This window comes from Lethenteron reissneri, chromosome 30 (genome assembly GCF_015708825.2).
Source record: "Lethenteron reissneri isolate LAM-NWPU_2019-01 chromosome 30, ASM1570882v1, whole genome shotgun sequence".
NCBI lineage: Eukaryota > Metazoa > Chordata > Hyperoartia > Petromyzontiformes > Petromyzontidae > Lethenteron > Lethenteron reissneri.
The window spans coordinates 11529461-11546193 of NC_083808.1; the positions used below are offsets into that span (position 1 = coordinate 11529461).

General features: G+C 44.0%; 1 protein-coding gene across 1 annotated transcript in view; it reads right to left on the bottom strand.

The window, feature by feature from the left end:
* The window catches only part of LOC133349529 (dynein axonemal heavy chain 3-like), a 622240-nt gene that overhangs the window by 7281 nt on the left and 598226 nt on the right, over window positions 1–16733 (bottom strand). The window contains 6 exon segments of the mRNA XM_061563065.1: window positions 1643–1735; window positions 3829–4011; window positions 6962–7060; window positions 8799–8891; window positions 10189–10452; window positions 14469–14606. Of these exon segments, the coding sequence (XP_061419049.1) occupies window positions 1643–1735; window positions 3829–4011; window positions 6962–7060; window positions 8799–8891; window positions 10189–10452; window positions 14469–14606 (870 nt within the window).

A 16733-nucleotide genomic window follows, 5' to 3' on the forward strand; every position in this document is an offset into this window, starting at 1 on the left:
CGTCTTCCCAGCTCCGCGGTCTATATCCGATACAAACTAATTACATGGTCGTCCGTCAAATAAAATACTGTTGTTGATACAGCCACAACCAATTTTAATAACAATATAGTGTATTCCTCCAGTAAATCTTAACACTGTAGACTGAAGACATTTTAGGAGGCTCATACATTGGCTGTTTGGCCACCTAAGAGGAGTGCTTTGCTAGTGGACGAAAAACAAAACCAAATCGAGGAGAAAATCCAAAAATATGAGAGAATGACCCTAGAAAGTCTGGCATATGGGTCATGGTCCCATGTGCTGTGCTGCTGTCCCCTGGCCACCTCGCAGGCCAGCGGGTTAGGGGAGTCTCATAACTGGATGTGGTTGACCACACCCTGCCTCTATGCCTGGCACGTGTCGGCATGCGCAGCTATTAACCATGATCCTGGACGATATTTTCAAGCGCAGATTTGTACACTTCCATTGATGCAACAGGCGTTATAATGGTTGTATCGTTGTGTATTTTACCAGGCCTCTAAGTTGGAAAACGAGCATTGTGTGAGTCTGGCCAGCAGGTGGCAGGAGACAAGCAGGAGATGGGAATAGCGAGGAGAGCTGACAGGACTTCACAACATTGAGCGGTGTGGGCAGTGAAGGGTAAGGAACATTGTGGTGGTGGTGATGTGTGAATGTGAGCGTGGATTCTCACGCCCGTGGAATGTGTGTGAGAATGGATACTGCTGGAAGCTTGATTTTGTCTGCTTTAAAACCACTGTTACATTGTTTAATATGATCTCCCTTTTATCAAACATTCATTTGCAACACAGCAATTGTCCAAGAAGGATCCTCCACAACTGAGTGCAGGGCATCTCTGTCTAGCAAAGAAGTGCTTATTACTGTACATGCAAATAAACATTTTGGAGAATTAACTTTAACGAGGTTGCTGTATTCCTGAATGTTGGCAGACAATGTGATTTAAGGGTAGACAGTTGTCACAATCCATCAACACGCATAGCTTCGATAAGTCAACGAAATAATGCGCTAGGCCAGGAATTAAAGGAATTAAAATTGGAGGTGTTCTGAATGGGGTGGAAAATAAAAACATGGACATGATCAACTGAAACTTCCCTATCCCAAATGTGCCTTCGTGTCTGAAGTAACGTTGAACATTACAATTAGCGTGCAATGTCAAATTTACCGCCACCGTTTGAATATGATGCGTGGTAAAGTAAGTTATATGGGACAATGGAGTATTCAAGGTTGATAGAACTCGATGACATGGCCATCGAGTGCTTGACTGATTTGTATCTCGACCTGAAACGGCTGACTCAAGAAGGAGAGCATGCATTGTCAAACAGACCACTCGGCAGACAGGCCAACGATAATATACAAGGAAAGCTCTTGCTGTTCCATACATTTGTTTAAACACAATTTACACGTATTGCAGGCCAATATAGAAAGCTGCTTGCTATTTTTTTTGGGGCAAGAGTTGAGGAAGGCCACTTTAGATGGGACTATTTTGAAGACTCCTGCTTTTGTTCTTCAATAAATAAGAATACATTATCTCCAATCGCAATGTGTCGGATAATGCATTCCACCTTTTTGCACCTGACCAGTGGACAGCATTGAAAGTTTTAAGATGTGGGAGAGTGCAAGTTCTCACAGTGAAAAATTGCAGTCTTGCCAACAGGTCCGACACGTAGCTTCCCAGGGGTTTCAAAGACGGATAGGACTTGGCAGACCACATCGCAGGCACCTGCAGCAAAAAATAACACGGGAAAACAATGTGAATATTTATTTATTTATGTTCTCACATCTTATACACTCAGGTGCACATGTCTTTCTTGGACTTTTATTGTTTCACAATTGAAAAACTCATCTGAAAAGTCTACAATGAGACTCAATATCGCTTCAGTTGATGAAAAATATTCACTTTAATCTCTAACCATGGCATCGGATTTTGCCGTTTTGCTGCGCAGCTCTCTGACGTGCCTCTGCGTGTTGTTCAGCACGGTGCCCGACGTTTCGCTCTACGTGCTGGGAGCTTCCTCAAGGACTTCAGGGTTGTCGGACATTATGCCGAACGACACACGGTACAACCCACAATGCACATCAGAGAGCGTTCAATAGGTGATTGTAAATTACATATACAGTGCATGGATGCTCCAAATAGGGTTGCGTGCTTAATTGCACAAGAACCTTACAAATAAACTTGAGTTTGTCATTTACATTATGTGTTTTTAGCAATTATAATCCAACTGTGCTGTCAGTAAAGCTGCGAGGAAATTGGTGGAAAACCCACCACCGCCGCAGTCGCTGCCCACCACTTACATTAACATTGGCTGCTGACATTTGGGCTACGCCCGTTTCAAAACTTTATAAGCAGTTGTCTTTAGAAGCTAACTCCCCTTTTCCTGATGACGACCGCTTGTGTCGCGATCAAAACGTCGTAGTTTTTTTTCATTTATTTGAACCTATCTACGTGACTTTACCGAAAAACCCAAAGTTAATGAGAAAACGCCCTTCCAAATGTCAGAGCCAGCATCACTTCACGCTGCGGCAGAGCCTGGCAATTATAACACCACTTATGGAGGCACTGCTCCTTTGCATGTTGTACAGAGTTGTTTGTTTCATACTGTTTATCCGGTTAATACGTGGGAGAAAAATCAGACGTAAATACATCGATACATAATACAGTTTTTTTTTGGTTGAAATCGCGTAAATGATAGTGTGTCGTTAAACCCGTCACCACCCGATACGGCCAATTAGTAAGGTTTGTCACGTAAACAGAATATGCCAATTGGTTACTAGTACAGCACACCGGTGTGTTAAAGATAAAATCCACGACATTTACAATCTGAGCATGACGTTCCGCCAGTAATTACAACTAGCTTCATCAGGCGGCAGCCAGATTAAATAAGTAAGATAAATACATTGACTTACATTTTGTATCTGCAGATCAAAATCAATTATTATTTTTCACGTTTGTGATGTGGACTTCCGAGGGCTATCTTAACCAGCACCATAATTTTAAGCAAACATTTGGACCAGTTGTACCCTTCATGGTTAACATAAGTATAGAAGGCCATAGGCTGATAAAGTCAGCCTTTGTTTGTGTGGAAATCATCAGCAGTCATTGTCTATCCATTGCTGGATGAAGGCCTCCCCATGCCATTGCCATCCCTCGCAGTCCATCTCACTGGTCTCTCATCACTCCATGTCTCCAGTGGCTGTCCTCTTGGATGGAAATTGGTTTAATTATTTCATTACCTAGACTGCTGCACGGCAGCATAATGGATGTTTTGTGCTTTCATGAATGACCAATCCAAACACGTGAAAAGCTTGTTTAATTATGGTTTGGTTGCTCGGATACACACCCAGTATCTCAGCAGAGCCAATTCAAGGCTCTGACATGCAGATTATGACCCACTCAAACCTTCTGACACTTGAACACACCGTAGCCACTGGACATGTAAAATCCAATTCACCTCTGATCCAATACTACTCAGAATGGATAACCGGACAATATGTCTCATTCACATATCCATCTCTCCACATAAAAAACGTATTTCTTACATACCGCACCTTTGATTAGCGAAGTCGGCTACGTACGGTGCGAAAGATGTTCAACATACATACAAAACATCAGCCGCACGATCTTCTGGAAGTGCTCAATATCAAGCAGCATTGTTTCAAGACAAGTAATCCTTTGGACGGCTTTTGCACAGTATCTCATCAGCAGAGTCAGGGTTGCTTGAATCAATGCCGGCCCGTTGCCGATCTTACAGGCAGCGGGCCTGCAATGGGGGTCCCAATACGACTCATAGAGTGGTGCAGACGCCCACACACCTTTCCGAGGATGATGCTGCTGTAGATGTCCTCCAACTCGGCCGACATGAGGGCCTGGCCGCTGACGGCGCGCGTCACGTTGCGCAGGCTGCTGCGCACAGTGCCCGTGAGCCCGTTGAAGCGCACGAGCTCCTGCACCAGCACCGTGTGCATGGACTCACTGTAGCTGGTCGGGAACTTGCTCTGCGGTCATGTGAAGCGAGCACGAGGACGGTAAACAAACACACCAGGAGACACACAGTCATACGCTGAATCACGAAACATCACGTTGTAAAAAGATACACCCCTGCGGCCGCTTGCTTACGCCATGTGCTGGCTGAATGGCCTCCACTAGATGCAATCCTAGAGAATCACCCCTCTGGAGGGTATTTGGTCTCTTCATCTACACTTGCCAGACGTCTTAGATAGGTCGGAGTACCATAATTTTGGCCCACCACACGTGGCCCGCCAATTGATTAACTGTCGTGCAACTCGTTTATACCGCTGGGTGGACAACGGCGGAGGGTTTTAACAAATTTGCACCAGTTTCAATTTGCCATGCCGGGAGATCGAACCGGCAACCTCTGGTTCGCAAGTCCCTCCAACCTCTGGTTCGCAAGTCCCTCCAGTGGAGGCTCGTCTGCCATCAGTGGTGTGAGCAAGAAATTGCAGGGCTGCACCTAAACCTTTAAAATCTCACCAACAGCAATATAAATCAATCTGTGTTATTTAAACCAAAGCCAACTCATTCTCAGGTTAAGCCTCAATGTCGTCATACTTAAATGAGCACAGAGCGGTGCGAATATCTTTTGGAAGTGCTGAGCCAGTGGTAGAAATTTCACATTCTCTACAGGGCAGCCATTGTTGACTTCCCACATCTAGCTGAGGCCTACCCACCAAATCGGACCTGAATGATCAACATTCTCATAAGAGGGTCCCATTTTAGAAATGTTTTTCTATACATATGGTGTTTTTATTGAGGTATGCACACAAGTCCGGCACCGTATGCCAGGGATTCCTAGGGAGGGAGACAGAAACACCGCGAGGGGAAGAGGGGGGGCTTTCCAGTGCTTGGCACAATCTCGTAATGGTGCCCCCCAACTAGAGGGGGTCCTCCGACCGGGGGTGAGGGGAGGCAGTTGAACGGTAACAGTAAGGGAGGGGGTGAGAAGGGACACACTGCAAATCAAATAAGGTACGTGTGGCTATTTATGAGATGGGAGTCATAACCTATCCCTCCACATTTTAGACATCTTTATGCAAGAAGGCAACAGCTCATTGTGATCCGCATCACCGTGTCAAGGAAACATCTCAGGAATATTGCAAGTAACAATTGGAAATGTCAAAAGGGAAAATACTGACACACATAAAAAAACAGATACAAATACATATACTTTAAAATACAATGGGATGGTGTTTTTGTTTTACACATCAACATTGGAAAACATTTACATAAAACTACGACGTTTCGATCACAATCAGGAGCCCCTCCTTTTTTCCTCCTGATGACGATTGTTTGTGTTGCGATCGAAACGTCGTAGTTTTTTGTAAAAAATGTTGTTCTACGTGACTTTACAGGAAGACCCAAAGAAAATGAATTCCTGCAGTTACGAAAGCTTTAAGTCAAGATTTACATCAAGTTTTAAAACGTGTCAATTATAACAGTTCTTACAGAGGAGCAGCTATTCAATTTAACATTGATTTTGCAGGGAATTAAAAAATGTATTTTGGTGATGACCGGAGTAAAATGCACTACTCTTGTGGATGATATAATCGCGAGTGTTGCACTCTTTACGGAGGAACACACCATTTGGCAATTCTCTGTAGAAAACACCGGCGGCAACCAAAACATTTGCACCTCCGTCTCGAAGGAAACTGGCTCAGAGGAGAGCATGACAACTACGAGAACTTTGTAATATACGACTCTGTGGAATGGAGGTGTGGTCTGTGGATTTTGGACAGAAGCCAAGTCACCATTGTCACAACATAAAACATTTTTTGGAGTATGCTATTGATAAACATGTGGACAAATGTTCCCGCGTAGGTTTTCGTGGTTGTGGTGTATAGCTCTCCGATGGGTTTTTTGGGTTGTACCGAGCGTGTTTTTCACCACGATTGACGACATTTCACTTCACGTGTCAGGAGCTTTGTTCGGAGCTGAATTGATGATACATCACACCAAACAATACGGTAGAAAGTTCACTATGGGAACCTCATTTGCCAGTAAAAATATAATTGTTTTTTTACCCTTCTATCTGGCAACAAAACTGACACCTTTTTACAAGGAGTCATGTTTGCATAGACCACAATACCTGCAGTCATAATACTTTTGGCGTCATCTGGTCCAACCCATTTGAGACTAGGCTCTAATGAAAGCTGTCTCGGGTGTGGACCAATCAACTTCAAGGACAGTGCACATTATCAGAGTTGTGTTTTTTGTTTGTATTATGACTGCAGGTATTGTGGTCTATGCAAACATGACTCCTTGTAAAAAGGTGTCAGTTTTGTTGCCAGATAGAAGGGTAAAAAAACAATTATCACGGTAGCAAGTTGTTAACTGTCTCGCCTGCTATACAGGAGGTCGTGGGTTCAATCCCGACCCTGACGCCTGTATATTTGGAGTTTTCTTGTCTCTCTCTGTGTGTTCACTTGGATTTTTCTCCGGGTCCTCTGATTTTTCTCTCCACATTTAGAAGCATGCGTTTAGAGTATTTGGCTGCGATAAATTTCCACGTGACAAGCCACTTCGTTGAGCTATAATTTGTGGTCAGGTCGCTTCTGAAAAAGAGCTATATAGCTCAGTGGGCCTTTCCTGGTAAAATAAAAATATTTTGTAGTTTTCACACCACGGTACAACGCAGAAACACATCAGAAAGCATGCGGGCAAGTTACTCCACTGGCATGCACCCTCAATTCTTAGTTGGTGGCATTACGTTTGTTTGCCATTTACAATATAATGCAACAAAGGCAATAGCATGTATTGAACTACGCATGCTAACCGTTAAAATGTTTACCAGCTAGCTGTATGACACTATAACACAAGCCAAAACAATCTACTGGAATGATTTCCAAGTTTTAACTGCACATGAAACGTGTACACATAAAGACAGTCTGTCTCAGTGCTGTTGTAATAATCGAAGTATGTTCAACGTACCTTGATTTCTTCAATGTCAAATTTGGGGGGTATCTTGGAGAGAATGTCTGTAGCAAGCTCCTGCACAAAGTCGGAAGATGACTTGCCACCACCTGATGTCTTCGTTATTTGAATACAAATTTTACATAAATTAGTTAAAATAAACCTTCAAAGTTAAACGTTTGAATTTATAAAATAGCCAAATTGAGACCCAGTTATGCATTGAGTTAAACAAACAAACGTATGACTCAAGGTCAATGTTCCAATTCAAACTCTGTCAGTTTTGGGTCCTCTCCAAAATCTTGGCCCAATATTAATTTGAGAAGTGCAAGAGCAATTTGATTTTACAGGTAATCAAATAAAAACATCAAAAATATTTTTAAATGTTCAGAATGTATTAACCCACAGATAAAAAAAATATTAATCTCTAAGCAAGTTCATAACTACAGAAATATGTAATGTTAAATAATGGAAGCATTAAAATATTTTTAGGAATTGCAGAAACAAACATAAAAATATCTGAAGTGTTCAATATAGTACCATAATTTGGCATGACGTGGAATTTTCTAATTGTCAAATTACTCAAATTTAGTAAACACAAAGCCCAATTCGTATTGCAACCATTCAAGATGCTGTATTTCAGGCTGGGACCTAAGATGTTATTTGTGGCATCATGCCAGTCTCGTACAAGCACTGGATTCCAGTCACACTTCACAAATCATCAGTCATCATAACGGCCAAGATCAGGAGAACACCATGTACAATGTCACCCGATGCCACTTCACATCGCCGCTGCTTCCTTCTGCATGCCAGATTCTTCGGCTGCTGCACAACTTGACAACGGGGACCCTGGCAATTTGTTCTTCCAGTATACGCCCCCCCACCCTCTCCAAGTTTTGGAGATGCCTGATATACAGGAGGTCGTGGGTTCGATCTCGACCCTTATGCCTGTATATTGAGTTTGCATGTTCTCCTCGTGGTAACGTGGATTTTTCTCCGGGCCCTCCGGTTTTTCCCCTCCACATTTATAATCATGCATTAAAATAATTTGGCTGCTATAAATTTCCACATGATAAGCCACTTCGTTGGGCTATCATTTGTGGCCAGGTCGCTCCTGAAAAAGAGCTGTATAGCTCAGTGGGCCTTACCTGGTAAAATAAAAAAAATAGTTTAGTTTAGTTTTGGTCACCGACCCCTGCATACCGCTCCAATTCCCACCTTTCTCCATCCTGGACACGAACCCTACCTATTACCGAACCTTCCTGGTTAACTCGACAAAGTTATCCCATTGTGTTACAGTCTGAACTTTCTGAGCTGACTACACTATTCAGCGATCGTTTGGGAATTGATGAGTGATATCTGGGACCGGTCCTGGGCCACACACCATGCCTTCACGCCTTCAAGGTCAAACAACCTTCATGACTCACATTGAACAGGGAGACATTCATCTAGTAGGAGAGTTTAACAAGGGGATGTAAATTGGAATTACAAATTTTATCACAATTGAAGCATAGCAACATCCTGCAAGTGCAGTACCAACTCTAAATATGAGTTATCTTAGTATTTCAGAAAGTCCAAAAGCTATGTTCCTGTGGACAGACTACCAAATACCATAGGATGTGGAAACCCAGTAACTGAGCTCACCAAAGATCTGTGGAGCCATAGAGAACTTTGAATTTGTTTTGGCATGCTAGGCCGTATTGCCGCAAAGTCTTCAATTTGACTTCCATGTCAATTTCTATGCCGAACGCTTCACAAAGGTGGACATATATACCCACAGTTGATCAAAAATACAAAATGCATGAAAAGTTCTGAATAGCCAGTATATATGTGTTTAGTTTAAACAAGGAAAGCTCACCTCTCGAGGCAGTGTTTGTAGAATGCCATCAAAGAGCCTCTGGGTCTCATTTTGCTCCTTGGTAATGCTGGCATTCTCGTGCAAACCAAACACCTGTGAAGAGCCACCGCAGGGTCATGAATACGTGGAATTATAAACCCGAGATGGGTGCTGTGATTCTTTGTAAACACAATCCACCCCAACGTGAGAATAACCATATATACAAAAAAACCAGAATGTGGTCGTAGGTGTTTCAAAACATTGGACATCTTTTATTTCCTATAATGTGAAACACTCACTTATGATGCTATTAACAGGAATACAACTGGTTCTTACAAAGCACTGTGTTCCATTAGGTGTGATTTTTTTTCCATTACGTTATTGACGAGAGTCAGTTTACACATCAAGTGGCATGGCGAGTACATATCCATAATGACGTCAGTACAAACCGATCCTTACCAACGCATTAATTCAACGTATTACCATGTGCAGCACTTGAAATACTAACATACACCATGGCACCTGCTAAAACCCAGTTTCTAACTCAAGTACCACCACACCCAAGGATGTCATGTTAAGTGCCATTTAGTACAAAGTATTCATATTGTACTGTGCTTCGATATTATTTCTAAATCAAAATTATTACTACAGGTGGGGGAGTGGTGGCGCAGTGATGCTCTTGGCAAGCTGAGTCTGAATCCTGGCCATAGAGATGCTGTAATAATAAATAATGCATACATGTAGAGGTGACTGGTTCAATCTCCTGGTACGGCAGCTGAAATACTGGGAAAGTTTATTTCACCCCCTGCCTCTCTCCACCAATCAGTATAAATGGGTTCACCACGGTTATTCGATCCACCGGTTGCGTGTGGTCGGGTTCAATGTGGGTAATTCCACTACTTTCAAGGCGTTTGACCAAATACCCTCAAGTGGGCCTCTCTAGAGCTTCCTCTAGTTGAGGCCTTCCTGCGAGTAGTGGCGTGAGCACAACATAATTGCAGGGCTGCAAAAAATTGCACCTTTTTATATTTTTTTTATTATGGGCAGTCCCTCGATTTACAAACGGGTACCGTTCCCAAGACCTGTTCGTAAGTCGGAACACAACAATGTACCGTACTTAAATGCCCTTATGGTTAGTGTTATAAAATGTGTGACGGTTCAACAAAAAAGGGAAGCACTGTCAAACTAACAAACGAGAAGAGACATATCAGAAATTCTGCGCCGGACCAAATCGTTCCGCGGTTCGGTTCGCAAGAGCGAGTGCGCAAGTCAGACGGTTAAAAAATAAACATCTCACAGAAGCTCGTTCGTAAGTGCGGGATGTTCGTAAGTAGCTGCAGGTTAAGTATGAATGATTAGGTGCACGGCAGCAACGATTGCGATGCGTTTGGTGGCGAGGGCCCGCATGCACCTCTGGGTGGGCGTGCAGTGGCAGGCCCTTGATGTGCTCCAGGTGGCACTCGTAGGTTGCGCCGGCCGGCGGGGCGCCGTAGCGGCCCGTTGGGGAGAAGCGGTAGGCGTCGTCGCACACCGTGCGCTCGCAGTAGAAGGTGGCGAGCAGCGCCAGCAGCAGGCGCCGGTCGTGCTCGTCGGTGACGCGTCCGCCGTAGTTGCACTCGCCCGTCAGGTAAGCGAGCGCCTCCAGCGGCACCTCCTCATACTCGTTGAGAAACATCTGATGTGTGACAACGATGCATTCATTAATTTTTTTAGGTTTTCTTTATTCACAATTTCGACGCGTGGTACATTCAGAGTATAAGCACGCGGTCCGATGTGACAGGTCGTGCGCATCTTTATCTACGGAGGTCGCTGGAGACGAGGAGGAATTGTAACAATTGTATGTATGAATGTTGAACTTCTTTCGCACCGTACGTAGCCGACCGTGCTAAGCAGAGGTGCGGGGGAAGGACAAAAAACTAAACACAAAAAGCAGTTCTAATGAGATGAGTTTTCTATCTAGAATTGAAAGTGCATAGCTCCAGTGGCTTCCTAATATTGGAAGGAAGAGCGTTTCAGATGGCCACAGAAGCACATCTAAAAGTGCGGAATACAGTGACCGTCTTTGTTTGATGGCTAGCCAAAAGCCGCTGCGAGGATGACCGGAGTTTGCGTGATGTGTATCCGTTTTAGACACAGGCGGGACAAATAACCTTACTCAAAATGTATTTCAATAAGAATGAGCAAATTACAGTATTCCAAGAAAGGTGGTATGGTGGTATTAATGACATATTTGGTTTACAGTGAAGGTCTGATTATAACTGTGATGGGATGGAATCTTACACAAGTGAGTCATACATGTACAGGCCTTTCTTCGTGTCAATCCATTGCTGGATGAGGGTGTCTCTGTGTTGGTTGTTGGTGTGCAAACATCAGCAATGGGGAGACAAAGACGACCGGGTGTGGTGTTGGCCACCCATCCTCTTGTGTGCCGTGCTGACCTTAATAAGTGCTTGCTAACAGCACTTGCCCAAATAATCTCTTAAAGGATTTACGTGGCCTCAAAGTGCACCTGGCCTGGCACAGACGCGATGGTGATGCCAAAATCACTTGGTGGCGAATGACAGCTATTGGTTGTTGGGGTTATCGTCCTGGTCAGTGAAGACTGGTGAAGGTGGGGAACATGATGTGTGGAAGCATGCCAGTGGAGTACTGTACAACAATGTGTTTTACTGCACTGCCCTCTGCTGCTCAACACGGGGTCCTGCAGTCGCTTACCAGACCCGTGTTAGGCATCTGGTGGGTCGCCCATCCAAACACCACAACTCGACTTCAAATCTGATGATATTCCGAGGTGTGATAAGAGAGGGTACATCTTGGTCTATCTGTTCATAGGCATGCGTGTGCTATTTTGACTTAAAAGTTGAACTGTTGCCTAAATGCATTTATAAAAAAAAATATGTAGACAATATACATTACAATCCAGTTTTCAAGTAGGATACATACTTTGGAAGGCCATTAACGTAATTACCTTTTTATTACAGTATGATTTTTTAATCTTGATTTGAAGCTTTCGTGACTGCAGGATACCATACTCTTTGGTTCTTTCGGTAAAGTCACGTTGGTAGAAAAAATAAAATAGATCACGACGTTTCGATCGCAACACAAGCAATCGTCATCAGGTGGGACAACCACAGCAAGAAAAACTGCTGAAATACAGTTGACTACTTCTACCTACGTGACTTTACCGAAAGAACCAAAGAGTATGCTTTTTTTAGTTGAGAGACGTCAATTTGTAAACGTGGTGAGTTCCTGCGTGCCCTCTAGGTGGCAGCAACACATCGGCGAAGAAGAGCAAGCACAGCACTTGCCAGGTGTGGCGTGCTGCACGTGCCGCGACCGGGGTCAGAGGATCACGCAGATCCCATCGTGTGCTGTGAACACTTCTTATGCGAGGCGGCCGGCCAGCAGATTGCAATGCAGCAGATGGGTTCGTGACGTGTCTTTGACGATTGTCAATGTCATCCTCGTATTCGTGGGACTATTCATGATACTTTGATTCATCCCCTCTTGCCCAATGCAAATCAAGAAGACATCGCCCTCGTATCCCATTGAGGCTTTCCCAGGTTAATCAAAGTAAACCTTTTTTTTTGTATTACTCCCATGGTCTTTGGATAGTGCTCAACTATGTCGGTGACTCTGGGACAGTTGTGGAAATTCCACATGCTCACGGCAATGGGCAGTCTAAGCATTGCACAATTGTTGACTTCCAAAGACATGTCTAATTTTAATGAACCCCCAGAGGGATAAACAGCATCTCCATCGAATTTTAAAAAATCCAAACAGCCGCTGAGGCCTTCATCCACACCTTCAGTATATCACAACTCGTCAACTGTAATTCTCCACGGCAGTATTCTTCACTCATTTCCAAAGGGGGGCTCTACTTTCGCCGATACGACATCAGTGCGAGGGCCACCAAACATTTTTAACCATTGGGGTTTGACAGCACGATGATGGAGTGTTTTCACATGTTGCGTATTGTCGGGGGCCGCACTAAAGGTCACCAGGGGCCGCCAGTCGCTCGCGGGCTTGCAATGAAGAACACTGCTCTATGGGTTCCCAAAATATCTGCACTCACAAACTTTACATGAACCAAATTCCAATGGCAGACGGACTCCCAGACCCTTCCTCTGGTGCCCAATACAGGCCCGCATCAACTACAAGACTGCCCTCACCATCATCGAGGTCCTCCACTGACTCGCCTGTCTCCCCCTCTCATCTCACTCTACTCCAGCAACCAAGGCATTCTGTCAATGCCCCCAGTTAATGCGTGCACTGTGGGACCTTGCTCATTCTCCTCTGCTGCCCCGAAAGACTGGAACTCCCTTCTACTCGTTATTAATGCTGTTTTATTTTCTGTCTATGACTGACTATTCTCTTTCAATATATATAAAACCCTCCTATATAGCATGCCCCAACTGTTTTGTAGTGTCTCAACACACCATGGCATTTAGCTTCTCAATACATTCCAACTTATATTGCATTGTATGTTGGGGTTGTGTCAACCTCTCACCAGCATTTGAATTCACAACCTCCCCAGTGGAATAAAGGACAAATGAAGAACAATTATAGCCAACCTGCCCACTCCCCTCATCCAACCTGTTTTACATGCGCTGTGAGTTTGTGACTTCACATGCTGTATTTGCTTTGTGTGATACATTTTCATCATAGGTTGACTTTTTCAGGATTGGATATATTTTGCATTTGAATATAAAGAGGTAGTGTCTGTAAAGGGCCATACCAGACTGAAGTGATGTTCACTTTAAAAAAGAAACACAACTTGAGAAATTCAGTTTGCATTTGCAAAGCAAGCACCTCCACTCAGGCTTTGATATATTTTCAAATCACCACGGACACCGCGACAGTCCTGCACAATAACTTATCTACGAGCTGTGTGATTTGATCAATGAGACGTGCATATTTTGAGCTAAACGCGAATACACACGGACATTCAGATCAGATGTTGCCAATTCACTAAGGAAGTGGTTAAATGCTCAGAGATCATAGGCACGTTTTTTCATCTCATCAATAATTTAAGCATATGAAGATAATTGTTCTTTTAAAATTAGCCCTCAAAATTCCATGGAACGAAGGGAATGCTTATATGACATAAATGTGCTAATATTCAAAAAATTAATTATATTGTTTAAAATTTCTTAACTCCCTTCATGCCTCCACACACTGTACTTTCCCTCAAACGTTTGCAGACCTTCTTGTACAAGAGACACGCTGTTTCAAAAATCAGCTCAACAAGTTACTTACAGGTTTTTTGCAGTTGTGCTGAATGGCTAGCGAATGTGTTTACCGATGGTACCGACGTTATGCCCCACAGGTTGTTAGCTTTTCTCAGTAAATTAACCGCCATCATATTCAAGTTACATTCAGCTAGTGAAGCTCCCAGCACGTGCAGAGAAATGCCAGATATCTTGCCAAGCGTGAAAAAATAATAATAGGCTTTACCCCTTCTGGCAATAAAACAGGAGTTAAGATATTCAAACACCAAATAGAAACCCATTATAAGATTTTTTCATCATTGTGATACCGCAAAAAGGTCGCGAGATATGTTGCCAAGCAAAACACAGTTCAACCCAAAACCGTTAATGTGACACTCCGTGAACCGTACCTCTGATTAGCACGGTTGGCTACGTATGGTGTGAAAGAAGTTCAACATACGTACGAACCCCTGCACATTACCTGAACCTGCCGTGCGCTGATACGCAAGTCTGACTCGTTGAACTCGTAGGAAACGTTCCAACCCAGCGATCCGAACGTTCGACGTTCTTGTACCAGTGCATGGAAGAAGCAGAGGCCGAACAGCAGCTTCTTCCAGGGCTACGAATGAAAACAACAGGGCACATTTACAAAACACATGCCTCTGATTCGCGTGGTTGGCTACGTACGGTGATAAATAATTTCTACATACATACTGACAAATGCATGCCTCCGCAAAGACAGTGTACTGCGTAGCGGCCCAATTCATCTCCAAATTACTTCAACCAAAGTAAATACAATGACATTCGGTCTGCTGAAACAGTCTCTCACACTAATTATACGTGTGATAAATATCACTTTGCACAAAAAAGCCTTCAGAATTAAAGGCATGAAGCACACACTCTCCCTTAGGGCTTATTCAAGCAAGGATCAAAACTTGGATGGTGATGACTGTAATAAAGCAACCTTGCAGAAGCAAGGGCATGGGATGATATTCAAATTTTATATAATAGTGCAATGGCTGCCCGTTATACAATTCCTGGGCAGTGCTATTTCAACAAGTAAATAAAATGTAAAAGAGCTTCATAGCTCATTGCATTCCTCCGGTATAAATAAATACGCTGATTCTGATACGCCGCCGCCATGCCCAAGGCCTGGGGTGTCAGAACGCAGAGCGGTAAGCAAACAACAGATTGCTCGGGCACGTTCGCATGGTCACTGTTGAGCACATACATAGCATGCGCCCACAATGGAACATTTGACATTTTATCTTGTTTATGGGACCAGCTGTGAGGCCACATGAATACAATTTAAAATATGTTCACCAATATATATGGCCAAAATATCATAAATTACACAAGAAAGCACCAGCACTTTAAAATCTGGGGTGTGAGAATGCTGGAGGACACCGACCAACAATCAATTTTTCAGCTGTGGGAGTGGCGGTCGTAAGGAACCAGCGCGCTCACATCGATGAACATCCTGAACATACCGTGTCTGTCTGAATGCTAACCAACTCCGATTATCACGGTTTGGCTACATACGGTGCAAAAGAAGTTCAACCATGAATACAAACATGTAACTCTGAGGCACGCATTCTGAACATTGTCTTCTGTTCCGTTCTTCCCCCACTTGAAAATGATAGTTTATAAAATATACAAATTGAATTGCATATAAACGGTTCACACAGAGGCCAATGCACACTGTGTCATGCGGAATAAACACAGCAGGTACATTTTATGACCACATTTGGAACTTGACGTGACACACATCCCTCTTGAAGAGTTAGAATCAGGCTGCCCCCAATCAGTCTCCTCCCGGGAGAGCAATTTTATTTTCTGTAATGTTTTGGTTTTCCGGTAAAATTATCTTATCCTCATTGTGCTTTCAGCATCAAGTCATAAGACGAAGGGTCCACTTGGAAGACACACAGAACGGTGAAATCACCCTGTTTTAGAGAACGTTCCACAGATTAAGATATCATAAATCTACTTCTGAAATATATCCACACCAGAAAATAGCATTTTCCCACCAAGAGTTTTAATTCCCAGAGGTGGAATTTAGCCACATTAAGGACAACATTTAAAAAAATGTAGTACGTGTGTTTGTGTGCGGCCATTGTGGGGAACGGTAGTGCAGTGGTGTCCCGAGCATGATTCCCGTTCACGAGCAATAACAGTGGCGATTATTTGAATCGGTCCTGGGCCTCCCCTCAATCGACTCAGCCTTAAATTAGTGTAGAGGAGAGAAACACGAGGTGCGCACAGTTAAGCGGGTGTAACTGAGGGCAAACAGGTGTGTGTGTTGTTACATGAGGTTTGCACCGACAAACCGCCAGTAATTAAGGGGAGAAGCGGGTGCAACCGAAGTCGAACAGGTGGGTACGCTGTGACCGTGGGTTGGCGTCTAGGAGACGTGAGATGGGGGGTGATGATAAGGGATTAATGGAGCAACAGGCGCCAAGCTGACGGTGGAAACACGTGAGGACTCGGAATGAGCAGGGGGATATAAGCGGGAGTGTGTGTGAGCGAGGGGTGGTTGTTGCCGGGAACCAAGATTGAAGACATCTCGCCGCTGCCGCTCAAGCCGTCAACGTGACCTCAACCCTCACGCCGTCGCCGGGCGGGTGTTGGCTGAACCCCCCGCCCGGGACAGACGGGTGAGCGGGTATGAGGGAGCATAGGTGAGGGCAGCGGTGAAGTTGCTGTGTGCAGAGTTGGTGTGTGTGGATCGCTGAGTGCGGAGCTG